General features: G+C 40.7%; 1 protein-coding gene across 1 annotated transcript in view; it reads right to left on the bottom strand.

Moving 5' to 3' along the window:
* Window positions 1-20,959, bottom strand: part of Psd3 (pleckstrin and Sec7 domain containing 3) — a 373,120-nt gene that overhangs the window by 269,205 nt on the left and 82,956 nt on the right. Inside the window, exon 3 of the mRNA XM_032918497.1 lies at window positions 2,565-3,648. Within this exon, the coding sequence (XP_032774388.1) occupies window positions 2,565-3,648 (1,084 nt within the window). The remainder of the gene's footprint in view (window positions 1-2,564; window positions 3,649-20,959) is intronic.

Below are 20,959 nucleotides of genomic sequence, written 5' to 3'. Positions count from 1 at the left end.
GGAGGACCCTGTCAGAATCCAGAGGCTGCCCTCTGCTGATGTAAAGTAGAACTACAAAGACTTCAGGTTCACTGCCGGGAGTACCTGGTAGCTTCTAAAAGGCTAACCATTACTGTGCTATTCCCTGAGAGGACTGTTTCTCAGGATGTCAGCATTCCCTAGCTACCTATCTTCCCGTGGGTAGAGTCAGGGTCTCTTGGACTTCTCCATCCTTGCCCCTGTGCACAATAGCATGTCTCTTGTTGCTCTCCTTGTTCAGCTCATGTGAAGAATTAATACCCAGCAAGGTCATCAAATATCAAAATGAACATTCAGACAACTTAGGAAAGTCCATGGTCAGAGCAGCAGGTCGACAGAAAAACGTGGATCTAAATGCTGCTGTGTTGACTACGTGCCGTAACGTCAGGTGACTCTACTTAGCCTCTCTGAGCCTCTGATTCCTATAAACAGGAATAAACCTGAAGTAAGAAGGATCTATTAAATGTCTCATAAACAATCCCTAGGCATTACCGGGATCCGCATTCAACAGAACAGCTCTTTGTGGTATTTACCTGCTGTCATCCCACTGTGTATCAATAATTTTCTGTATGTACACCTCTTACAGGCTTTCCATTGGTGACAAAACTCCTATGTAGACCTCGTTTCTCATTTCCTGTCTTGCTAACTCCCTCAGTCCTCAAGTCTTACTTAACTCACATGTTCCCAGAAAAATACTGTCCAAGCTGCCACCTGAATAAGCCTCTCCCTTTCCACTCGAGTTTATCTTCCCAGTATGTTGCTGCTCTTTTCCTACATGGGATCTAGTGTCTGTGTGCTCACTTTGAATATTTAGCACTAAAGTCCACAGACCAAGGGTCTCATGCATGTTCCCCATCCTTCTGTGCCCAGCATCTAACAGGGTCAGGAATGCAAAAAGCAACTTGGAAACACTTATAGGGGAAAAGGGGGAAGAGAAGAGCATAGGAGCAAGGAATCACTAGTCTAAATAGCAGTAAAAGAGCACATTGCAGGGTGATACAAAGACAGAGCCATGTGCCATATAACAAGACTGCTTTTAACAAGAGTCTAGAGACTTGTGATCCTGATAGTCACCCAAAAGGAGCCTCATCTTAAATGTGTTAGCATTTAGGGAAAAAATCTCTCTCTCTCTCTCTCTCTCTCTCTCTCTCTCTCTCTCTCTCTCAAACACACACACACACACACACACACACACACACACACTCCTAGAAACATTTTCTACCATATACATAAGTGGTTCTCAAACTTCCTAATGCTGTGACCGTTAAATTCAGTTACTCATGCTGTGGTGACCGCCAACTATAACTGTAAATTTGCTACTTTTATTAATGATGAGTATCTGTGATTTCTGATGGTCTTAGGCCAGCCCTGTCTAAAGGTCATTTGACTTCCGGGTGAGAACCACTGATGATAAACTATAACATGTGCGTTGAGGAATGACAGAAGACTAACATGCATGGTAGAAAAGTACTGGAAACAACACATGACTTGTTAAAACAATGACCCCATGATCAGAGAGAGTGAAGAAAGATAGCTGTGTCTTCCATATAACCAGGCTCTAAGGCGGGATAGTGGAGAGAAATGTTGTGGAAGGCCAGGAAATATCAGGAACTGCCAAGTTTACTTATCCAGGCCATACATCAGGACACATGCTGTTTGTAAGAAGAAGAGATCCATTGGTGAATATCATGGAACAAACAAATTGCACTCTAATCTACCTCTGCCCTCCTGAGATGTCCTTTCCGCCATAGAGAACTACAGGGCCCAAACCTGTCCCGCTAGCTCTCTCAGTTCTCAAGTCTTACTTCACTAACATGTTTACAGAAAAATATTATCCGTACAGGAAAGCAGGCCACACCTCAGGCTGATGCATGGTGCACGGGAACCACTGTTTGCGCTCAGAGGAAGGCCCAGATGAGCTGCAGTGGCTGCTAGGAGATGTCAACAGAGTGTTCATCTTTCATGTCAAAAACTCATTTGCATGGACGAGTGTTCACAGTGTCCTCAGCTTCCCTCCCTCGACCCTTGGCTAACAGACAACTTCATTACATGATCACTTCTCTGCCTTAGAAACCTATAACCTAGGAATAGCCTAGATTATAATAATTTCTCTTCCGTTCTATGACAATATAAGTATTACAGCCCTCTTATTTATGCATAAGGATAAATTGCCATTGATATGAAATCACAACAATAATAATTCCTAAATATGTCATTCCTATACATACATACATGCATAAATACATACATACCTATGATACAGTTACTGTATATTAGCCATAGTAAGAAATTTAATAATAATAACAACTAACAATACACTGTAATTAAGAGTTGCATAAAAAAGAATTATCCATTTCTTGAATTTTACATTTAATATTTTTAACCATCAAAGTTGACTCCGGGTGAATGAAGTCAATGTTGTGAAGCAAACTGACTGCTAAGGCAAGGCTACGGAATGGTGTGGTGAGCTCCCCATCGAGCACAGGCAGTGATTTTCCACAGCACGTTCCAGGTGTCACAAAGTCCATGACAACCCTAGAGCTTACCTTTCGTTGTCCCCCTGTATATCAAAGTTCTCCTCAAGATGTTCTTTGCTTTCTCGTAGGAAGACGTCATCCTCTCCGCTCTCACCAAGAGGCACCGGGGACAGTGTGCCTAAGCTCGTGCCAGGCCTTGCTGAAGGCGCTTTGCAAGTTTCATCCGAAGCGCTCCCAGTTAAATGAGTGGAGGTGCTGCACGCGCCAGTAGCTGAGCTAGAATGGCTTGGCCCTTTGGCAAACTCTTTCCTCACAGGTGAGGCTGTCCTTTCTGGTGGTGTCTCAAAGCCTGCAGGGTGCCGGCTCTCCGCCTCCTCTCCTGTCCACAGTATCTCTACTCCTTGAAACTCCACATGTTTGATCCGGGTTTGGCGCCCCATGGAGCCACCCCGATCACATCCTCTAGGGTTTTCTCTTCCGAGGTCAGACTTCTGGTCTTTTAAAGCACCGACTCTGTCCACAGAGTTATGGCTCCTCGCTGAGCCCGAGGACACAGGACATGCTGACTCTGGCACATGGAGAGGCCCTTGCCTCCTGTAATTAGTTATCTGGGACAGTTGTGCTGGAGTTTCTTCAGGTAAGAGTGCGGTCAGATCCTCCTGGATGTGCAAAGAGAACTTTTCCTCTGTTGGTACTTCCACTGAGAGAGGTCTATCTGGTGACTTTCCTGGGCCAACAGGGAATGTTCTATGGGCTCTCTGTGGCTTATGACTGGCAGTCCTCGGTTCCTTATCCACCCGGTAAACTGAAAAATTAGCCTCTTTGTCTAGTACCTTTGTGGCTTGAAATGTTCCTGAAGCTATTCTGGCTTCTGTGGCTTTCAGAGCAGAAATTAAAGAGTCAATGGGTTGTAAACTTTGTTCCTGAGGGTGACACTGAGGGGCATCATTTGGTCCTTCTGTAACACTGTTGAGCACAGAGTCTTGTCCAGCAAGAAGGTGGACTGCCTGCTGCCCAGGTAGGTGGCATGGTGGGGACTTTGCATCAAAGTCTAGAGAGGCTCTGAGGCCTTCCCCTCCCTCTTCCATGGTCCCATATTCTGGAAATTCATTCGTGACGGTTGGTGGGAGTAAAGTGCTTCCTCCATGATCACCTAAGGATGGACAGAATGGAAACATAACATCAGGGTCTAGCGGGTACTAATAACTCTAGGTTCTTAATAATCTTTATTTATTTACTATTTTCCTTCCACTCAACCCTGTAACACACACGTCTTACAACCTTGCAGTGGCTCCTTCTGTTCATCCTACATAAGCATCAACACGAAGGTTTCTCCATAGGAGGAAGCAGTCTAATGACTCCACCATATTTAACCCTGCTTCTCATGAAGTCCAAGAAAGGAGGCTGCAGTCACTCAGTCCCTTTAGCGCATAGATATTAAAATTATGGTTAAGTAGTATTATCCAATTACCACTGGTAAAGTAATAAATACGGATATGAAATCTGAGACTGAATGTCAAAAAAGAAAAGATTTATTTAAAGTCAGTAAAAACCTTTCCAGTTTGAAGTATGCTCTTCTCTGACATACTCCTTTTGGGGGAGGGAAACATTTCTAAAATTTCTCTCAAGAGTGACAATGAAGTCAAAATAACAACAATTTTTAAAAAAAGAAACACAGTACTTGGAAGATTTCTGATTTTGTACTCAAAAATCTTTATGTAACTATTTTGCATTTCATTTATTTTCTTAATAAACAAAAGTTATTTATTTTTTCAAGGCAATTTGATATATGTCTACAACATTGTTAAATGACTAAATTAACCTAATAAGCATATATTTGTTACCTCTCACATTGTTAAATGACTAAATTAACCTAATAAACATATATTTGTTACCTCTCATACATAGTATATACTTTTTAAAGTTAAAAACACAATCTACCTTTTTATAATTTCAAGTAGTCATTATTAACTATAGTCATTGTATTGCAAAACAGATTTCTTGAGTTTATTTCTAACTGAAACTGTGTCCATTAATGGACGGCTTCACCATTCACACCCTTGTCCCCAGTCTGGTGACCGTGGCTCTACTCTGTTTCTGTTGCAGGGGTGCAGCATTTTGGGAGTCCACCCATAACTTTGCCAACTGCATAACATTTAATTGTGTCATATGAGGAATTCCAGTATAGAAAGCAAAGAAAACAATATTTAATTTGGATACTCATTATAATCAATCAAATTTCTATTTTCCTATTAAAATGAAACCTGAGACTAGGTACATTCTGATAACCAAGATGCTTAAATGAAAGTTTTTATGGGTAATACAGTAAGGTCAGCCTCAGTATCCAACCCTCTGAACTTGACCTTTGTTGCTGTCCCCTTATCTACACCGCACTAACTTCTACTTTAAGAGAATGTTTGTTGCTTATGAGCCACTGCAGAGCTCTAAGTGTCCTCTTTAGCAAAACAGTTAATGAATGTCTGAACACACACACACACACACACACACACACACACACACACAGTGTGAAGGACTCAGCTTTAGGCATCAACAAAAGGAGGAAACTTGAAAGTATGTGTTATCATATGATAGGTTATTCTCCATGTACTAAAATTTGGTAAATAGCAATAGTATATCTGAGTATATATTGTACATATGTTGTTTTGTACTCCACTTAGAACAATTTAAAATACATTTTCAACATTAAATTTGAATCAAATATACAGTCGCAGATGCATCGTTGAAGAATTTACCAGGTTTCTTGAGGGAAATAATATACACCTTCCTAACCTTGGCTTTGAAAAGGAAGGCAGTTAAACAATTGGGATCCCTTTTCCTACGGAAATATATTGACATTTAAGTGTGAAGAAGGGACATGTATGGAAGAGGAGGGAAGAATAATGGGGTGGGAGACCGACTAGACAGAATACACTGTATACATGTATGAAATTGTCATAACAAGGTAAATAAACATCATAATTATTTCACTGTGCATGATAGGGCAAGCCTTTAATCTCAGAACCCAGGAGACAGAAGCAGAAGAATCACAGTGACTTCAAAGTCAACCTGGTTTATACAGCAAGTTCAGGCAAGCCAGGGAAATATAGTGAGACCCCGTATTAAAAACAAAACAAAACAAACAAAAGAAACCTTTTAAAGCTCCCTCTTTTGTCCCTGATAAATACCAGTCTTCTTTATCTCTATGGCCATAGGCATACTGAACACTGCCAATAAGTACATTCATACAATAAAAGACATTTTTCCCCTAGGGGAATCACCATTCCTTACTTCAAGCTGTATTACAGAGCAATAGTGATTAAAAAAAAAAAAAACTGCATGGTATTGGTACAGAGACAGGCAGGTAGGTCAATGAAATAGAATTGAAGACCCAGAAATGAGCCCACACACCTATCACCACTTGATCTTTGACAAAGGACCTAAAACCATCTGATGGAAAAAAAAGATAGCATTTTCAACAAATGATGCTGGTTCAACTGTAGGTCCGCATGTAGAAGAATGCAAATCGATCTGTTCTTATCTCCTTGTACAAAGCTCAAATTCAAGTGGATCAAGGACCTCCACATAAAACCAAATACACTGAAACTAATAGAAGAGAAAGTGGGGAAGAGTCTCAAACACGTGGACACAGGGGAAATGTTCATGAACAGAACACAAATGGGTTATGCTCTAAGATCAAGAATCCACAAATGGGACCTCATAAAATTGCAAAGCTTCTGTAAGGCAAAGGACACTGTCAATAGGACAAAACAGCAACCAACAGATTGGCAAAAGATCTTTACCAATCCTACATCTGATAGAGGGCTAATATCTAATATATACAGAGAAATCAAAAAGTTAGACTCCAGAGAATCAAATAATCCTACTTAAAAATGGGGTACAGAGCTAAACAAAGAATTCTCAACTGAGGAATATTGAATGGTTGAGAAGTAGCTAAAGAAATGTTCAACATCCTTAGTCATCAGGGAAATGCAAATCAAAACAGCCCTGACCAGTCAAAATGGCTAAGATCAAAAACTCAGGTGACAGCAGATGCTATCCAGGATGTGGAGAAAGAGGAACACTCCTCCATTGTTGGTGGGATTGCAGACTGGTACAACCATTCTGGAAATCAGTCTGGAAGTTCCTCAGAAAATTGGACATTGAACTACCTGAGGACCCAGTTATACCTCTCTTGGTACCCAAAAGATGCCCCAACATATAACAAAGACACGTGCTCCACTATGTTCATAGCAGCCTTATTTATAATAGCCAGAAGCTGGAAAGAACCCAGATGCCCTTCAAAAAAGGAATGGATACAATAAATGACATTTTTAAATTTATGCTAAAACAGTATTTTTACAATGATTCAAGCTGTAATACATGTCAAATTTTTATCACATTTTTTCATCAAATTATATTTAATTACACAGAATAACACATTTTTAATTAACTCATTAACTAATAAATATTTTGGGGTTGTTTACCCCTTTAGCTATTTTAGGTAACAAATCTGTATATAAGTTTCTGTGTCAACATATAGTTTAAGTTCTCATGGAAATTTTTGATAAGATAGTGAATGTATTTATAGTCTTTTAAGAAAGAGTGGAATGGATTTTTAAAGCAACTGTACTATTTTTTTTCCTGACAGTGTGTCAAGGGCTCCAGTAGTGTCTGTGTTGATCATAGGTAACCTGCATACAGGGTATAAACTGCATTCCACCATGCTTCTGAACGCCCTGTTAGCCAATGCTATTGAACGTCTCGCCATGTGTTAGCCATTTCTATGTCTTCTTTAAAGACGTGTCTATTTAGATCTTTTACCCATTTTGAAATTATGCCATTTATTATTTAATTACAAAAAATCTTACAATATCTTACTCATCCTTTTAATTGATTGACAGCACCTTTGAATTACATGAGGTTATAATTTTGATAATTTTGATTTAAGGTAGAACTTACCTGTTTTTCTTTGGTTGCTTTTTTTTTAAGTTGTTATGTAACAAACCACTATCTTATACAAAGTTAAAACTATATACTCCTGTTTTATTTTAATGACTTTTTATAAGGTTAGCTATTTTAAGTTAATCTTTGTGTATGGTATGAATTAGAGATTCAGGTTCATACTATCAAATGTGGACACGTAGTTATCTCACTATTCACTGAAAAGATATTCTCCCCGCTCATTCAATTACCTTGATACCTTTACAAATCTCAACTGACTAACACTGTTAGGTTTTCTTGTAACTCTATTCTCTCATATTGAGCTGTGTCTTCATGCTCTGACGCCTCTCTCGATCACTGTTACTCTGCAGAAGGAAAAGCATGGAACTAAGAAATTCTCTCAACTTTTGTTATTCCTTCCCCAGATTGTTTTGGTCACTCTGGGTCCCTTGTATTTCCTACGTGACTTTTAGAATCAACTTATCAGACAGCTGAGATTTTCAACAAGAAGAGCGATTGATACACAGTGACTGCGCTCTTAGCCATGTTACTATTACTGGGCTGTCCTTCCATTACTTCATCTCTTTTCATTTCTTTCAGTAGTGTTTTATAGTTTTATGAACATGATTCTAATTATCATATTAAGCTTATTTATTCTTCTCAGTAATACTGAGTAGATATCTAAAAGTCCCATTTCTAGACGCATTCCCACCCCATGGAAGTACAGTGGGCTGCCATTTGCTGCTGTTAGACCCAACTACCCATGAGCTTGTGTTTCAGTCTCCTGGTGTTTTATGCATTTCCTGAGGTTTTCTCATAAAATACCTTGTTGTCTGTGAATAGAGCAGTTTGCATCTTCCTGTCCCAACCTGTCTCTTCTATGTGGCCTCTCTTAGTTAACGTTTCAATTTCAGGTCATTATTTCTAAACTGAAAGATAGGTAGAAGGCCTCATTCATGGAAAAGGTTTTGATTCTGGCATATACTGCAAACAAAGTTAACCTTGTGGACATCCTGAACTTTATATTCTGTCCTTTGCCTCTGTTCAGTGTCTTTTTTAACTTGACATACTTCTTCTGATCTGAAATGGTCAGATTACTTTTACCCTTCCAGATCTAACTCTAATTCACTACCTTTAATTAAATCTTCGCTTAACAGCAATTCTTGGAAAAAGTATAGCACTTTCCTTCACTGAAAATGCCAATAGAACTTTAGCTGATCACATACATGAAATAGGAGCATTAACATTAACTCACATTTTAAGCTTCAGACAGCTACAATTGTTAAGTTGTGCAAGTGTCTGTCTTGTCTATTTGGGTGCCCCCATCCCCTGGGAGCCTCAGGTGCAGTTGTGAGCCATCCAAAATTGAGGTTGTGAGTTGAGATCAAAATGGTTTCTCTAGAGAAGCAAAGAACCATCTCTCCATCCCCAAACAGTTACAAAATTTAACCCACTGTGAAGTACTTTTAAAAACTCTACCTCAGGGACACTAAATTCATACGAACACTCAAATCCACTACAATGAAGTTCATTTGCAAGAGCAAAGAAGTGTTAACTGACATCACCTGGGAGTCCACTTTGTGCTAACACCTTGGTTTCTCATCTACAAAATAAGCATGAAAATAAGCACTGACCAGAGAAGTAACTAGAGAAGGAGGTAACAGGGTCTCATGAATGTGTTAAGCCCTTCACTGAAGTTTCAGAAGTTGTACTGAAATGTCCTTCAGAAAGAAAAGGGAAATACATCATCTGTAGGGAATGCTTGTGATGCTTGACACAACCTGGCAACTGGTCCAAGGAGAAGAGATCAAAGAGGGGCACAAAGGGCCTGTTGGCCTCCTGGGCTCTATTACACCACAAGCTCTCCAGATCTGAGTTTATTGTTTTAGAAAGGACTAATTTAATAAATTTCGTTTATCTTTTAAATAAGTAAAAACAGCACAGTCAAGGGCAAATGATATCCTGAGGGGCAAAGGACCTAACTAAGATGTGTAAAACAGTATCAAACAAAGCACTCTACTGGAGCTTAGACTGGACTACACTGACAGTCAGAGCTTCCTAGGGATAAATTGGTGGAAAAGACTCAGATGCTACTAAATAATGAGGTCACTGTTTTCAATAGCAGTAAAGTTAACAAAAATAACAAAAACAAACCGTAGTAGTTTCTGCATACAAACCCTTTCATGGGTACCCCACAGAGTCACAGAACTGAGGTCTTCCCATGCAAAAAAAGGACCCTTTGTTGTTACAGGCAAGATCTGCTTCCTTCTGCTGTTTACATTTCTGTAAACTGCCTTTCACAACAAACAAAACTTTGCAAAATATTAATCCTGACCTTTTACTTGGAGTTTTGTATCTATCCCATTAAAGTAATTCCTGTGGAAATCACTATACTAGTGAGACTATTTCTAAAAAAAAGAGAAAGAAAATGAGAACATTTTTATTTTACTTGGAGGTTTTGTTTTCTTTGTCCTGTTTTTCTGGTCCTTTCCAAAAATGCTACCACTGTTTCTGGCCTTCACTCACTCAGCAAACCTTTATACCAATAAGCTGTTATGTAACCAACATAGGGAATTCACATGGGCAATGTCCTGCTCAGTGCTTGACTTGGCAAAAAGACACCTGGGTGGCAAGTGACCGATGCCCAAGAGGAGAGGGGATGGGCATAAACAGACTCAGGGTAACCAGAGGCTTGGGTAAGGGCTGGAGGCAGATCACAGGCCCTCATCTAGCCACTGTGGGCTGTCACCCCTGTCTCAAAATGTCCCCCAGACATCCAACTGCTACCACCACCACCAGTCTAATACTAAGATAAGACCCTAGAAATGTCTGCAGGAAGTCTTACTGGATTCAGCCCAAATCTAACAAGGAGATTTGCTAAGTATTAAAAAGAAGAACTCTTACCACTTACCTGACTATAAGGCACACTCACAGAATTGGAATAACAGGTGTACAGCTTAACTGTATTCCTTTGTCCCTTTTAAGATAATGTAAATAAAGGCTAAAATACAGGTGGGGTGAGTGCAAGAAGGGACGTTTTCACACTCATTGAGAAAATGTACTTAGGAGGGAATTTTATTTCCTTAAAAGTTGTCCTTTTCTTTCTGAAATCTTATCTGCTATCTTGTACATTTGGCAGAACTTCCCGTAAATTATGTTTCCTGGTATTTGGTAAAACTACTCTTCTGTGATCTATAAACCCACTGGCTTTTTTTTTTACTTGATTTAATACACTGAGAAAGAAGTAGGATAATTTTGAATGTTACAAGATCAATTTTAGCACTGCTTTGCGCTCTGTATTAAGTAGCCATCTGTTTCTGCAACATGGGGACAGAGACTGTAATAAAATGATGGAACAGAAACATCATGCATTTCAATCCTGAGGAAATGAGCGTGCTTCACAAGACTGGCTGCAGAGAGACCGTGCCTTCCTAAGAACGATCTTTGAGGACCAGTGTATGAAATATGCTCTTCTCCTCTGGCTAGCAAACACAAGAGAAAATGGTTCGCGAACAACCCACAGACCATTTGGCCCATGTACTGCACACTTGGTCAGTGAAACTGGAATAAAGAAAAACAGCTTTCTTTAGTGATTCTAAGAAGCAAGGCTTAGGCTTCCCCAGGTAACATGACAGCTGTGTCCAGCCTAGGTCACGCCTCCTAAACTTCAAATAGAGGACATTTGGTCTGTTTTTGCCATATCCCTTACAACACTTGAGCCTAGCATGCTGTCTAAGTGAAGTCAAGAATGCCATACAATCAATGGTATGTCCATTAGGAGAACTTCAAGGCAGAAACAAAAAAAAAAAAAATGCCTCCTTAAACACCAGCAGGACAGGACACGGACGTGCCAGCCAAGTTCTGGTTCCTGACAGCCAAAGGCCAGCTTGAAGAGAACGGGGAAATGCAGCTGGCAATACCTTCTGGACTGCCACCTGCAGACAGGTTACGGGGTGGGAAGTCCAACAGAAACAACTTTACCTGCCCTTCTAGAGTGTAGCCTGACAGGAGCCAGACTGCTAACATTCAACATACAGTTCCCAACTGGTCACTCTGCAAACATAGCTGCATCAGCATTTTATCACTCATATTAACATCATAAAACTGCAAAGTTAGAGGCTGAGGAGATGATGGCTCAGTGGGTTAAGGGCACTTAATGCTCTTCCAGAGGACATGTGTTCAATTCTCAGCACCCACGTGGTGGCCTACGACCTTCTATAACTCCAGTTCCAGAGCATCCAACTTCTTCGGCCTGGAGGGGCAGCAGACATGCACATGGTATACAGATATATATATGTAGGCAAAATACTCATACCATTAAATACAAATACATCTAAAATATATTAATTCTTCCATCAATATCCATAAATATCATTAACAGCTCTCAAAAGACTCTATAGAGAGAGATCATTTCAATCATCACAGAACGTTTTATTTGAAAGTGTTTCAGTATTTGAGCTTCGTAGTTAGTATGACCTTGAGACAACAACATAGACATCACACAGAGGGATGTCACAAGAGAGAAAGCACAAGAGAGAAAGCGGGAACCCAAATGCCCTCTCTGGCCTCTGCAGGCACCACATGACTGTGATGTACATATATACACATAGGCAAAACATTCATACACACAGAAAAACATAAATAAATATTGAAACAAAAGATCCAGGCTTGACTACAGTGCCTGTTACACCCCTTCCGGGCGGATGAATAAACATGTGAGCTTTATTTTTAATTGTTTTACATGTGTTTACTTGTTTGGGAGGATGCACACCATGACTTGCTTTTAGAGCTCACGGGACAGCCTGTGTAAGGTGGCTCTCTCCTGCTACCCTATGACTGGATTCTGCAGACAGACTAAGGTCACTGGGCATGGCAGCATGTCCACTCAACACTAAGCCACTGGAAGACCCTGAGAATTCAACGTTCAGCCAGCTTAGCTGAAAAGGCAAGCTTTCAATTCAAAGGCCTCTCTTCAGGACATGATAAGACAGACAGAAACAAAAGTTCTTGCATGAATTGCCATGAATACACACATATATACTCAAGAGCATACACTGTACATACATACATACATACAAACATAAATGTAAATCGATCAAGCAGGCCAGAGACTCATATTCACAGTATAAGGAAAGGCTCCAGAAACTACACCAACATCTAGAAGACATTCTGACAATATTTAATACATGACTACATTTTTTTCTTTAAAATTTCAGAAGTTCCTACCTCCTAATTTTAAGTTCCAATTGTTCAATCAATAGAATAGATAACAGTCAACAAAATTCCCAGAGGTCCAAAAGTCTCTACTCCTAGCTTCATGATTCTGACATGGGAATTCGGAATTCTTTCCAAAGAGAACTAGAGTAAGGGCCTCTGCAGGAACAATGCACTTCCTGAGTTCAGAGCTCACTGTAAGGGTGCTCAGATAGCCAGTGACTACACTTACACACATTGCAAATGTGATCCTGACCTTCCCCCAGAAATGTGAATTGCACTATCTAGTTGTCCTTAAATAAATTATATGGGAGCTTAAAAGATGAAAGTGGAGAAAAACTAAGGTCTTTCAGTATATAAAAAAACAGTAGTTTTCCCATAATTTCCCATTCATGTTCTTGGTCACATTTTACTTGTTAATAAAAGAAATTCATGGGCAAATTCAGTGGTTTGCATTAAGAATTTATAATCTATTTTCTGAGACTAATACAAATCATCACACTCTCAATCCTTTATAAAGCACCATAAACCTTTCCCCCTCCTCCTCTTGTGTGAGGTCTCAAACCGCAGTAGTGTGTAAGAAAACTACACCTTCTTGAATTATTTCAACAGTAGGAGTTTCACAGAAACCACGGAGAGGCAAATCCCTCTGACTGGTGCAGAAGCAACGATGGAAACGGAGCACCAATTCTGACCTTTCGGCCTGTCATTTTACTAATGAACAATTGTGACACAGATGCCTCATTTACACATACAAAAAAAAAAAAAAAACAAACAAGCCTTGCAGAAGTAAAGACCTCAACTGTGTTTTGTCTATAAGTAACTATAGTTCTGGACTATGAAAAACAGTGACCAATAACCTCACCAGAAACAGATCCTGGATCACATTCTCAAGCAATGGAAAGGGGTTCATTAAAGCAAAGCAAGGGATAACCTAATGCATTTACCAAGCAGTAGAAAATGTACTTGGTAAAGATATAACGAGTGTGAATAATGCAGACCTGCCAAGTGAGCAGCGCACTGATTAAACTTTGGGACACACTCTCCATCCTAATGACAGTCACATTTTAGAGACGACCACACTCTATACTGCATGATCCTCACTATTGTCTGGACTCTGATAGCTCTCTAAATGCATGCATATTCAAGATTTTTATGTGCTTCAAAGGCCGGAAAAACCTGCCAAGCATTATACAAGCTTTTAGCGTGTGCATACAAATAGAGAAGGTTCCATTAGTTGGACATTCTTCCCCCGGTGATTAACAGTTACAGCTGTGCTTAGCACGGACTAAGTCCCACATGCTAATGATTCAGAACCCAATTTTCTCATTCAGTCCTACTCCCTACAGGAGTGATAGTCGTTTACCATGTCTGTCAGTGTCAGGGGAAGCTTTGAAAACTACAGAGCAGCACGCAAACAGAAGGTCAGAGGATGAGGTAAGAAGTGACCATTAATTGTAGAGCTAAGTGTCTGCAGCCGCACAGAAAAGAAAGCTTGCAGCAGGAGCATAGCAAGATCAACAGCTTCTCCTAATTTTCCCTATGTCCACCCTGCAGATGGCTTCCTTTAGCCTTACCTCTTTATTTTATCCATTCTGTCCGCTTTCTACACTTCCTCCTGTTTACGCATCTACACTTCTAATGTCCCGTTTTAAATTTCCTCTACACTGACTCTAGTTTTTATTATGTTTTTTTTTTTCAGAGAATAATGGTTCACACTGAACTCTTTCTTAGCAGCTCCATAATATCATTTGAGCAGGCCATCTTTCGCTTAAGTTAACACATATGTGGTAATATTAGAATAAATTTTTCCTGTGCACTTTTGTGAAGTCACTTAACAGTAAAGAAATTTAACGTGATGTTCAAAATACTATATAGTTCTTTTAACACTGACTGTGAGTGCCAATTGGGACCATCTAGAGTTATTAGCAGTGATACCCAACAACAGCTGTGGGCAAGGCAGCGGTGAGGATCAGAGGCAGCGTCACTGGGCTGGGCTAGGCCTCAGCTGGTCCACACTGGCGCTTTCACTGGCTTACATTTGCAGTAGAAACGTTAGACTTTAAAGTCAGGGTTCATCCTGCAAACTGACATAAACAATTCCAAGCACATCTACCATTGAAAGTTCAACCGAAAGTTGAAACTCAGTTTCTCTAGGGAGAGAAATAAATCTTAAAATACTATTAAATGTTTTTGACAGATAGGAAAGACACATTGAGGAATAATAACACAGTTGCTATAAAGTTCCTGGAAAGACTAGATCCACTTCAGCGTCAACTCCAATGAGGATCTTTGAGTCACTTCTGAAGTCATCCCCAGCCCCCTTTAGGCTACCTAGATTTCTGGCCGTGCCTCAGACATGCAGATGAACAGAAGCTTGGGTTCTTTAAGAGAAACTCCTCCCCTATCCCATCCAACACCACAGCTCTCTAAACTGAGGAATAGCCTGCTTCCTTCTTTCTGCCTATATAATGCATCACAGAAAGGGAGCTTGTTTCTATAGGATGACAGAATGCCCTCCTCCTAGGAAAACTGCTTGGGGGCAGAGGGATGAAAGGAAGTAAAATTATAGGTAAGCATGATACTCTACTCTCCATTTAAATTTTTTTTAAAAAAAATTAGAAAACTCAGCATCAGATACTAAAACAAATATTAAAAGCTAAAGCCAAGTGAGGTACTGGGCAAAGGCATTTGGAGGCCCCCATGGCATCTTCTGTTTCCTGGGGAATTAAAGAGTGCTTAGCAGGGATGCCCCAGAATGAATGCAGTCTGCTCTTTTCTATAGCAGGATTCGCAGAACTTGGGCTAGCCCCCAGAAGTCTCCTACTGGGATGGCCGAAAGACAACACAAGCAGTCAATAATACAGACGGAAAATGTCACAGCAGCATTTCACGAGAGATAAAGAAAATATATTTGCCTGCATAGACCTACAAAGAGAGGTTACTCACAGAGATTACTGTAGCTCCAGCAGTTACCCATTGATCATAGAAAATGCCCAGTTCATCAGTGAAACGCTTGAGAAAAGTTAACGAGAAAAGAAGCAAGCTAAGGCAAAATGTGCTGTTCTAGTCAACTGGAAGCAAATTAGTTTCAAATTTCCTGGAGGCCCCTCTTGCCCTGCACTGCACACGGTGAGGTAAATGGAAGCACTTTGAGCACTTGGAACCAGAGCTGAGCCGAGCCCAGGAACTGCCGCCTCAGCCCCTCACAAAGGCAGAGCAGCCCGCTTTCCTGCTGCGCTCGGCCTCAGTCGCTCTCTACCGCGGTAGCTTACCGAAGACAGCCACTGAAGGGCTTTTCTATAATTGTCAAAACTACTTCCAAGGAGATAACTGAGGTGCCGGGAGTTAGCTTTAATGTAACCATTCCCCCAGTGCAGCAGCAGGAAGCCGGCAGAGGCTCGGAGAGGATTGTACCATCCTGGGTGACATCAGAGGTGGGGCTGTCATCCTAGTATTATGCAGCATTTTCTCTGATGCTGGAATGACACACACGAACCGAGATGGGCCGGTTCCCTTTAAAAGCATTTAATTCTCACGCTGTTCCGACGGAAGAGGCAAATGCGAAAACACTGCCCAAAAGCTGCTTCCATAACATCAATCCGGAGCTGACAGTCCTTATCTCACTTGTAAGTGCCACTGCCACACAGACATTTTACAAATGATCATATTACTGTTCCCGTGGTAAACTGATGTTTAATGGGTAATTGATTGTAATTGAAAATGTCCCATGAAAATTGAGATTCAGCGATGTTGAGATCCAGTTTTAAAAGCAATGGGATAAACTTTCACATCACTAAACAGTACTTTGAGTGCATGCAATACTTTTCAAGCAACCTCAGTAAAAGTACTCATTTCATAAATAATAACATGAAATCAGCACATGGTGAATAACATAACACCGACTCTTGGCCTTGATATAAATATTAAAAATAATTTTATCTTGGGCTGACAGTGTCCATCTGTGCTAGAGCGCTTACCTATCCCTGGGTTTGATTCCCCAGCAGTGGAAAAAATAAAAATTAAGTAACTCATCTTCAGCATCATTAATATTCCAATCGGCATGAGAAACACATGCACTTCAAAAAAAATTCTTTGTATTTCATAGACTCAGTGAGCAGCAACCGACTAGGTGCCAGGAAATGTGATCACTTTAATTCAGAATGTCCATTTTTTATAAATAACATAATTAGATTAGAAAATGTATAGTAAGATGCTAGACACTGCTCTAAGCAGTTTCCTTTTGTGAATCCATCTATTACCCAGAAGCCTCTAGAATACCTACTGTGATTAACCCATTTTATAGATGAGACTACGAAAATACCAAAAAGGTACGAGGCCTATCAGATCAGATGAGTAAAGGGGAACCACTGGAGGGTACACAGACACAGTCGCTATGGCCTTAAAGTTTACTCTCCACACCACCAAGACACACTTCCCAGAAGTCTGCACGCCAGAGAAAGAATTCTGAAAGAAATGTTCAGGGCGAGACTACAGCGAACCAAGTAGGCCCATCTCTCGAGAGGTCTAATTCATACACAGGGGACAAAGGTCAGACCGTGTACCTAGGAACAGCAGACTCGGTGACAGAAACGAAGTCGAAAAGTTCAGCTCGACAGCTGACAGCATGTCCAACTTGGGGAACAGCCTTAAAATCTCCCAGCTTTTGTTTCTTAACCTCCAAGCTATGGGTGTTTAGCTTCTTGACTAGCATAATGCTGGGGTGAAGGCAGGATCTGGACTTGTAATCTAGACGTCATTACCCTCCAACTGTGTCACTTTCTAACCTTCCTAGTCCTGGGCTTCTTCATTCAAAAACCATACAAACAATAATAATTCTAAGGATTAAATAAAGTATGCAAACAAATAAACCACTCAAGTGATAAATAACGATAAAGTTCAAAAATAATTATTGTAACTTTATTACCAATAACTAGCATTGCTTGGTGTAGGGGTAGGGTTTTAAATGGCCCAGAATGGTCATAAACTCCTGATCCTCTTGCCTCAGTCCCCTGAGTACTGAGTACTCTCTATGCCACCATAACTAGCTTATTTTATTTAAACTGGTTCTTCCCTTTCCAAAACTCTAAGAAAAGCTGCTAGGATTGGGGGCAGAGGGATGAATGGAAAGGCAGAAAGGACAATTTCTGTTGGCTTCATCTACATATTAACCAATCCACAAATCACCAGTTTCCAATAAGATGCAATCTAAAATTGGCAGCAGCCTTCCAAGATTCCTTACAATCGGAAAGCATAAGCTACACAGTCCTGGCTCTCTGCTTTCTCAAGCATGGGCTAGAGAAGAGGGCGCTGGAATCGAAACAGTCATCCTGAATGACAAGCATTCCAACAGCAGGGAGGCAAAATGAAAAGAACCCTATACCCACCGAAGACTCTCACACCCTACTAACTTCTGTAATAAACAGAAAAAGCTCTTAAGTTCTTTCACTCCAGTTTTCTAACAGACGTGACTTACATGATCTTAACCGATAAGCAATAAGGCCGAACATTGTACAGTTTCAGTGACTGGTTACAAACCAGTACTTGGCTTGTGTTGAAAGTCTCTCAGCGGCGCTGGAGAGATGGCTCAGTGGTTAAGAACACTGTCTGCTCTTCCAGAGGTTCTGAGTTCAATTCCCAGCAACCACATGGTGGCTCACAACCATCTATAATCAGGTCTGGTGCCCTCTTCTGGCCTGCAGGTGCAAACATGCAGACAGAAAGCTGTATGATGTATACATAATAAATAAGTAAATGTTAAAAAAAAAAAAAAAAGTCTCTCAGGATACATCCTTTCTGAGGCAAGTCTAACTGCAACTACAGAACAGATGAAAATGTCGTTCCGAGAACTTTAGGTCCCTTTTGTAGGATTCCTATTACATTTGACTTCCTGCCCTCTTGCTGTCAACAAAATGCAGCTCATCTGAGGTTACCTCGTTTCCTCTCCTGGCTCTGTTATGAGAGTCTAGCGTTGTCCCCACCTCAGATGTCTGGTTGGGCAGGTTCACAGGTACTTCTGAATTGACTAATGATTTCCTTTTTCCTATGACATAATCGCTTTAGATCCAGTCTTCCCACTCAATAGAAGAGTGAAGTGGACTGAAGCTTAGGAAAGAGGTCTGTCTGGTCTGGACACACAAGGCCATCAGTATGAAACCATAAATATGGCTAGTGGTATCAATGTATGGACTTGCTATAATGTCATTTCATGATTATAATATACAGTTTCATGGAATAGCTCTCAATTTTCTTCTTAAACCAACTTTCTGAGGAAAGCGCATCACTTTTTCCTGGTTACTAACTGTTTTAATTATACTGAGAAACTGTTAAATTTTACACCAAGCCTGGTGTAGCTCCAGAACTCAGGAGACTAGGGGAACATTACTAGTTTGAGGACAGCATGGGCAACGTTGTGAGTTCAGGAGAAGCTTCATCTGTGTAACAAGACTTTATCCCAAAAAAGAAAACTGAATCAGTGAGCACAAAGGACTGTGAAAAGGAGAGGCAATGGCTTACGCAAATCATATCATCAAAGTGAAAGGGCAAAGGCACCCGAGATAACTGAAACATACTGAAGATACAAACATAACTGTCATTATATAATTATACAAATATAAATAAAATGTAACAAAGTAGTTTTGCACAGCCCAGACAATTGACACCACATGGATGTCTGAGGCAGCACCTGAGCCTCATGAGATACAGGGAAGGAAAGGTCTGCCTTTTGCATGAGCCTTATGCTCCATACATGGTTAAGTCGTTTCCCATAACAAATGCTGTTAAACATGCACAGCACCTCTCACCTCTCACCTCTCACCTCTCACCTCTCACCTCTCACCTCTCACCTCTCATAAGTCTGTCTTCTACAGGGACCACGAGGAGGAGGAAGTCTTGACTTGGGAGAAGGATTCTCACTTTCCTATGGTCTGAAAAGGGGCTGAACAAGTAGGGTAGTTTACTTCTAAATCTGTTCCCAGTCTTACCTGAAAAGCAGACCCTGTCCCAGAGGCCACACACTATGTTCCATGACACAACATGTCAAAACCACAATGACTGCCTTCTGTGAAAAGCAGCAAGCTGGCTCCTGATAAGGAATGCCTAATCCGAATGCATCATTAACATCTGTTGCTTTACTGACGGAGTCTTCCTGTCTCCGTTTCTCATCACCATGACTGTAGTTATTTTCTTGAAGTCTCATGCATCCATGCACTTAAACTTTTCTAGAGCAGAGTACTGCTTAGAAATTTACAGCTGGGGATTTAGCTCAGTGGTAGAGCGCTTGCCTAGCAAGCACAAAGCCCTGGGTTCGGTCCCCAGCTCTGGGGAAAAAAAAAGAAAAAAAGAAAAAAAGAAATTTATAGCTGATCTTAACTACAAACCTGACAATCAACACCCTCCGCTGTATTTAATTTCCCTACATCTTTTAATCAGTCATTTTATGTGTGTATATGTATGTGCTGAGCATAGAGTTCAAGACAACGTATGCTGAACACACATTCTTCCACTGATTACATCCCCAGCTCCATACTTTTGATGGCAATGCTGTCACCGGTGTTTAACTGTGTGCCCCCCTTTCCCAAAGCAAAAATAAACAGACATTGGAAACAGACTTCCAGGATACTTATGTTAAATCTGTAAGTCTTTAACTCAGGACTTGGATTTGGCCAAAATCCAAGCACTTAGGAAGCAGGAGGAAGGTTGTCATGAGCCGGACAGGGAATACATAGCAAAACTCTATGTCAAAATAAGTAAATTGACCTTTGTGGTCTCCACAGTAATAACTCTACCAAGGCAGCAGAGCCAGCCATAGGCAACAGTAAATTAACACAAGACCACACACCAATGAAACATTACCTATACAGGCAAAAGAAATTGGCCGGAGGGCCATACATAGTCTGCCAGACCCTGTTTAAGTTTATTATTAAAGATCTTTAGTGACTGGTCCATTAACTCTCTTACATAGTCTCCTCTCCTACTGATTTTCCTTCTAGCATTAGACAGAGAGAGAGAGAGAGAGAGAGAGAGAGAGAGAGAGAGAGAATATGCCAGGATTAAGAATCCACTCTGTTAAAGAAAGGGAAGGGAATGCTGCTTCTCCATTAGTCGACTGTGGAAGACATGCTCACCTCCAGATCTCTACTCAAAGTTATCCCCTTATATCCAACTACACTCTACACCTCTCATCCCCAGATCAAATCCCTCCTCTCACCAAGTCCTAATACACTTGGCCTGCACCTGAGCTGCTTACGTTTTCATGAGTTTATACTATCTTGCTTAGTGGTTCTTATCTCACTGGCCTAGAATGTCTA

This window comes from Rattus rattus, chromosome 13 (assembly GCF_011064425.1).
Source record: "Rattus rattus isolate New Zealand chromosome 13, Rrattus_CSIRO_v1, whole genome shotgun sequence".
Classification (NCBI taxonomy): Eukaryota; Metazoa; Chordata; class Mammalia; order Rodentia; family Muridae; genus Rattus; species Rattus rattus.
This window is presented reverse-complemented; position numbering and strand designations above follow the sequence as displayed.